Source organism: Marmota marmota, unplaced genomic scaffold (genome assembly GCF_001458135.2).
Source record: "Marmota marmota marmota unplaced genomic scaffold, marMar, whole genome shotgun sequence".
Lineage (NCBI taxonomy): Eukaryota > Metazoa > Chordata > Mammalia > Rodentia > Sciuridae > Marmota > Marmota marmota.
The window spans coordinates 29,893,927-29,901,473 of NW_026000037.1; the positions used below are offsets into that span (position 1 = coordinate 29,893,927).

Sequence of the window (7,547 nt, forward strand, 5' to 3'; positions counted from 1 at the left end):
GTATATTATGTTAGTGCAGAGACCAACTATTATAACTTTAAGTCACTTATAAAAAAGCTTCTCAGCATATGCCAGAGAGATATAAACTTGATGTGAAATTAGGCTGATCCAACTTTCATTTTTTTATTGTTGTGACTGTATAATAACAAGGTAATTATACTATGAGTTCACATTTATACAAAAAATTATCTTCAAAAATCTCTCAACTTTTGTTCTCAATATAAGCTTCTCTTGCATTCAATCATGCTTTCTCTCCATTTTCTCAATCCTCCTTTTTGTTTGTTTGCTTTATTGTCTGATTTTTGTCAAAGCAACCTGTACTCCAGACTTGAGAAATTTCTTCCTATACTGTTAGCCACTTCATTTCACATGAACTATAATAAATGATTGTAAATACAGTCAAAACTCAATTTTAAAGAGTTAATTTGATTCCCTTGCAGCATTATCATAAAAATGCCTGAGAATATGGATACATATTTTGCTATAAAAAAGAAAAACTACATCCACCAACTAACTTATGCTTTGAGAGAAATGCCATTAGTAAAGATGATTACTTTGACTTGAATAAAATTTTAAGAAAGGTTCAAATTAAAATAAGATTTTCATTTTGTTAGTGTGCCTTGTATCACTACTAACATACAGGATGAAATCATAAGCCTTAAGCAATAAATCTTCATCACTTGATGTTTCACAGATTACACAAGCTGGTGAAACATATTTAAAACAAAACAAATGTCCATGACATGAATTAGTTTACATTAAATATGGTTTACTGACTTGGGAATGTTGATATCATTTTTGAACGAGTAATTGCTAAGCAAGTATGTGGGGAGTCAGGTAGTCAGTATAAAAATGTCTTGCTCCACTGTGGATTTTTTTAAAAAAATTATTTTGATTTCTGTGCTGTGGATAGTCTACAAATAGAAGCGGTATTTTTCACCTTCTCAAGCCCTTTGCAACATTGAGGATTAGGTTTTTTGGCCTTCGTGTAAGAATGTAATTATATTGTTTCCAAAATCTACAATTCTAATGTGATTAGGGCAATTTTCCCATAATCGTGAGAGAAAGATTTGCCCCAATCCTATTAAGAATGGCTAAGGACTGAGAAAGAAAGTGTTTACATGGGTCTTATAAACTTTAGGGATGCAATATTCCCCAAAGAGAAAGAAAATCAGTGGACGTTTGGGGGAGTTGGACCTGAAATGCAGAAGCCTCTGGAGTTGCATGGGGGATCCTCCCCAGTCTCCATTCAATGAGGCAACCTTTATGAGGGGCTTGTATGTATGTTTGCCAACCAGAGTGGCAGAGCTCTAGGGACTCATTGTACTGTAGGAGATACAGGGTCCACTGAGGATTTAAAACCTCATTTTGTCCTTGGACTTGACTGTGCAAGCCCTGTGTTGCTGATAACCAAGTAAACAGAGAAAATCCATAAAATTCACTTTTACTGTATTTCTCCTTGAAAATGGAAAAAGAAGACTTGGAGATTTGGGGATTTGATTGAGAAAAAAATGTAACCATATATTGTTTATTACTTTTTAAAATATTATGGAATAATTATCTGAAATATAAGCATAAAAATGTTAACACAATAAAGTTTGTGGAATTATACAGGGAAATTCTAAACTTTTACCTAAAGCTATATATACACATAGGCTTTATTATAAATGGATTGTGATTCACTACCTCAGCAAAGCTCAACTTGTAGTTTCATAAAATTGATGATCTACACCAAAGCCTGTAAGACTGTATCTACTGAAAAAAGGGACCTGGGAGAAGAAAGTGTTTAAAATGCATAAAATATTAGTCTTGACTATAAATACTTCAGGAAGTGTATGAACAACTTCACAGATGGCAAGGGCATCAGCTACAGGGAATAGGGTTTCCAAACATCCTATTCCCAATGCAGCCATTCACCAGTTGAGGTAAAACAGACTATAAAATTAACTGTCAATAGCAACACAAGAATTATTCCTGTGCAGGTGTGTGCAGCACAGCACATGGATTAATACTTATCTCAGTGTGTCAGAAGCAAAGCACATTTCAGAGTGGTCCTAGGTCCCACTTATCAGACTGAATAATTGTAATTCTAAAGGTGGTTTTAAACTACTGCTTTCTTTTCTGTTTGAGTTTGTAGGGATGCTTACCTCATCAGAGCCATCTGCACAGTCAAAATCTCCATCACACCAGAATCTTGAAGAAACACAGTCCCCATTGGTACAGAGAAAATCTTTCAATGTACAGGTCTGTGGCTCTGGGGACAGAAAAATAGCACAGGGTTTTTCTATTACATGCAACTGCATTCTAAAATTTATATGACATTCAACATGAGGAAGCATTAAAGAATGAAAAGGAGGTTAGCCAAGCAGAACAAATAAATTGTTTAGGAAAAATTCTCACGAAGCATCTATAATGCATAATATAATTATTTTTCAAATTTATTTGTAAAGTCATAAATAGAAAGTGGCTTTACAGAAATAAATTGACAACAACAACAACAAATAGAAGACAAATAACCCGCTGCTTAAAAGACAAAAGTCTGCATGTTGTCCTACTGTAGCAATGATATTTTTCCAGTTAACATTGAAAGTCATTTAATGTATGCAAGAGTCTATTTTTTGACTTGTTGCACCTATCAATCTATTTGTTAAATGGGAAGAAAATCTAGTTTTTGTTTCTTCACTATTTATTTTGTATCCTGGTGATTTTTAATCATTCAAAATTGTCACCAGAAAATCCAGAGGTCATGAGACGAGAAAGGTACATGAGAATATTATTGGACATGGTAAGGGTAAAGAGGTCCAAAGGAAACTGTTTTCTTTGAAAAATGCCTAAATGTTTATGCATTTGTTTACTTTTGCCCTGTATCATTTACCTGTCAATATAAATGATTTGCTAGTCATTCATTCACTTAAACTTTACCATATTCCATACAGAACATAAGCTAAATACTATGAAGTACTGCTTGGCTTAATTCCTATGTGGAATATTCTTCCTCTGGAACTGAGATAAGATTTCAGAAATTGTTTCTACATGATTGACATGACCATTGGACATAATCTCTTGTTAGACTGATATACAGCATGATGAAAGACGACCCCTTCTAGTTTTCTCTATTAATTGTATTTACAGTTATGTCACACACAATAATATCCAGGTGAGGGAGGAATAAGAAGCAGTTATTAGATTTAAGAAACACTCAAATGAAGACTAATCTTCTGAATAAATACTGTGAACAATTCAGTCTGCATTCGACTATTGCTGTATATAATTTACTTAGTTTCTAACTAAAAGGTAGCATCATCATTGTTTGGTACCATTGAAGGCTCCTACATTTTTATGTTGAAAAAGCCCTTTGAGAACATTTGAAGAACTGTGGGCAATGTAATATGTTTCAGAGAGCAATTTGTTCTGCTCTGGGACTTTGTTTTAAAATGTGATCTTCAGGCTAGGAATAAAATGAGATGTCATTCAGTATAAAGGAGAAAAGCTACTAAATAGGTGAATCTCAAATGTCTCTACACTCCTTTGTTTAGTGAACATGACAACACACATTTCCCTTTTTAGTTTTTGTATTGTACTCATGTATATCCCATTTTAACCTTAAAAATAACTTTATTCATACTAATACCACTAATTAGCACAATACTAATAATTATACAATTAGTATAGTACTACAGGCTAATAATAATTCTATTACACTAAAATAACTAATACTATTGTATTAGTACAATAACTACTAATTACTTATTTCTTGTTGGGCCCCAGGCGAGGTTATTGCCAAGTACTTAAATTAATACACCAATGACTCATGCTAACAACTCTGTAGGCATGTGCTATTGCTGTGCCCTTCTTAGATGAGTAAATTGAGGCACAGAGAAGACAAGAAATGTTCTGAAATAAACCAGCATGAGGAAGAGCTAGTATTGATCTTGAATCAAAACACCCGGACACCACAGCCTGTGCTTTTTACTACTAGATTATACTGTTGTCTCTCATAAAACTGAGGAAGTAATATGTGCTCATGTGTAACAGAGAAAGCCATGACAATCTGAGTTACTTATGTAAGATGTGTACTAGCAATGCCTATTTTACTTAATAATAATGAGAAAGCTCTTGTGCTCTTATCATCATTCTACACTGAAGTCATTTCCCCTTCAGATAAGTGCAATTTAATTTTTAGGAAAAAGAAATGAGAGTGAAACATGAAGTTTATTTAACAATGAAAAATAATAACCCAAAACATTTTCATTAAAGGAACAAAGAGTGAGTACATTTAAAACATATCGTACTGAAATGCTTAAAAAGATCTAAAGAAACATTTGGTTTCCTTGGTTTGAGGGTTATCTCAATGGGATTCTTTCTCCAATGTTCTAATTTTGAATAGTGAAAGATAACTCTGTTCATCATGTGTTCAATGGCAATGATTTCACAAGCTCTGACATATGTTACTATATGGAGGGTTGCAAGTTGTTGATGTGAGATTACAAAAAGTTAGGTAGCCAGTTTTTAGTGGCATTTGCCAAATACTTCCACAGAGAATTTGTTCTATAGAGACTTTTTCCAAACATTATCAATTATTCTATTATATGACAGATATGAACAGGGCGTGTAATTTGCTGGGAAAAGATATTTCAGTGCAAATGGAACGTCTGCATACTTCTATCATGCTTTACAAATGATCAACAAACCTACATATGAATAATAATCATGAATTACTATACTTTTACATGCACAAATGCCATCAAAGAATAAGGTAGCTAATCAATTTCCAACTCTCATCTACATACTTACATTTTTTTAACACTAAATAGCTAAATATGTAACTCTTTCATGACGAAATGTAACTTAGAAGGTCCTGGATAATTCTTTCCTCTTATTCCTTATATTACCTTTGATCTTTTCCAGATTTAAAAAGAAAATATTTTCCAGTTTTGGCATAATAGTGAACACTTTTCTTGCACCACTACCAACAACAACAACAAAAAGATAACTACCTGAAAACTAACCCAACTGGAAAAACAAAAACAAACAACAACAACAAAAAAAAACAATAACAAAACAAAAAAAAACTACAATGTGACTTTTTGCTTGGTATTTCTCAAATGGTGTTCCCATACTAATTTTTTCTGCTATCACCTGGAAACCTAGACTAAGAGTGGATGGAGAAACCCACAGTGAACAATTAACACAATTAACCAAAGTCTCCATAAACCTCATCTAGACAGCAGATTAACATCTAAGAAGCTTCTGCAGGGCCTACTCTTATGATTTGGAAGATCAATCTCATTTCTATAATAAGACTGAAAAATAGGAACATCATATAGTCTGAGCACTTCCTTCAATATTGATGGCAGCAATGATATACAAACTCGGTACTGAAAAGATGTGGAAACCATCTTGCACAAAACTGAAAAAAAAAAAAACTGAAGTTGCGGTACTAAAGTGACTTTTAAAGCCATAGAGTTAGCCACAGACCAGTGAGATATTTGGAGTCAGATTTTCCACTGCCTAGATTATCATAAACCATTAATGATAAATTCAAAAATAATATGAATAGGGTATAAACAACTAAGAACAATTTTTAGAATATATTTAGTATAACTGACATCCTATACAAATAATACTTTGATATAAATTCAGTGTGAAAGTACTAGAATTTCAAATAAGGCAGAAGCAGCTTGTCACCATATAAACCTTAATCTAGTCGATCAAATTACTTGATATTTTAAAATCCATAAGACTTCTTAGTGTGGATATAAACCAATTTATTTTGCACATCAATTACTTAGAAAGCACACCTGCCATATATTATATTTTTGTTGATAAAAATCAAATAGATGGTGAAATTTCTCAGGCATTTCTAAATATTTGAAACAGATTACAAAATAACCCCACTGAAAATGAAATTTTCTTGTTTCTAAGAGCAGAAATCATTGTAGAAGCAAAGTGTCCCTGCTGAACACTTAACCAAGGAAATGATCAGCAGATGATGATGAAATGACAATGGACTAATTATCCCATGTAAATATAAAAACGTAGAAAGCATATTACATTTAAAATATATCTGGTAATTAATTGCTCCACTACCATTTGAATTCTTGCCATGACTATGACAGGAATGTTTCTAACACAATTTGGAAAGAAAATCCATTAAATCAGATTCATAAACAAAGAAGTAGAAAAGTGACTTTAAAAATGTCGCTGTTGCTTTTTAAATATAAGGTTGAATTATTATCTCTGCTTCTTAGCAATAGCTAACAATTACTGACAAATGTAGCCCAACATGCATTAAACTAGCCAATAATATTTAGAAAATATGATAAAAAGCAAGGTTCATATATACATGAAATTTTGCATTATAAAATATATATCAATATATATCTATATTTATATATCTATATTTAGACAGTGTGGAGTGTGTGTATACATTAATAGTTGCTTTAATAGATAAGAAATAATTTGGGAATATGTTGACTATCTACACACACACACACACACACACACACACACAGAGATGATTGAATCCACAGTTGCCTTACCACTGAGTTACATCCCAAGTCTTCTTTATTATTTTTTTAAATTTTGATACAGTGTCTCACTAAGTTGCCAAGACTGACATAGAGCTTGCCATCCTTCTGTCAGGCTCCTGAAGACCTGAGACCAGCTGTTTATGGCATTTTAATATAACAACAGTATTTATTCTAAGCCTGACCTCTATACTACTCTTTTCTTGGTGATTATCCATTCTTCATACAGCTTTTGCCTGTGTAGAATTGCTGACATTTTCAATGTTTACATCTTCCTTCTAATTTGTTGTAGTCAACTCAGGAAAACATCTTCAAACATAAAAACTTCAAAAGCATCTCAATTATCTATATCTAAAGAGTCTTTCTCATATCATGTTAACATGATAATATGCTCTGATACTTGTCTTAATATGCTCTGTCATCCACTCTTCTAGGTCACTCTATAACATAATTCATATCTGTTCACTATCTTCTTTCCACTTCAACTTCATCAATATTATTTGACTTAGGCAAAAGGTTCAGAATACTTAGATACTAAGACCCACATAATTGGGTATTTCATATTGCAGTACTTGATACTACAGCCACTTCCCTTGCTTATTTTAAGGGCTGTGTGGTTTCAATGATTTATCCCTGTTGCCACGGTAATAAGAGAGAGTCAATGTTCTTTCTCTTTGCTTTCCTGTGCAAAAACTCACTTTTAGATATTAATACAATGACACTCAGCCACTTAAGAAACCCCAGCCACTCAAAGGCAGACTATCCCAACTTCTTTTTTCTTTATTTGGTATAGCAGCATCTTTCATGCAATTTCAACTATTTCCTTGAATAAAGTTCTACAGGCATAAGCTTTCAATGATTCACTCCTTCCCACCCTCTGTTGTTCTCAATATCTTTCAAAGGGCTTTTGTTTTCAAGTATCTATAGATAATAAACACTAAACATAGTAGATCTAAGCTAAATAGCTATATATATATATATATATATATATATATATATATATTTTTTTTTTTTTTT

General features: G+C 32.6%; 1 protein-coding gene across 1 annotated transcript in view; it reads right to left on the reverse strand.

Annotated features, from left to right (window-relative positions):
• Positions 1 to 7,547, reverse strand: part of Lrp1b (LDL receptor related protein 1B) — a 1,807,788-nt gene that overhangs the window by 140,581 nt on the left and 1,659,660 nt on the right. Inside the window, exon 68 of the mRNA XM_015479144.2 lies at positions 2,148 to 2,254. Within this exon, the coding sequence (XP_015334630.1) occupies positions 2,148 to 2,254 (107 nt within the window). The remainder of the gene's footprint in view (positions 1 to 2,147; positions 2,255 to 7,547) is intronic.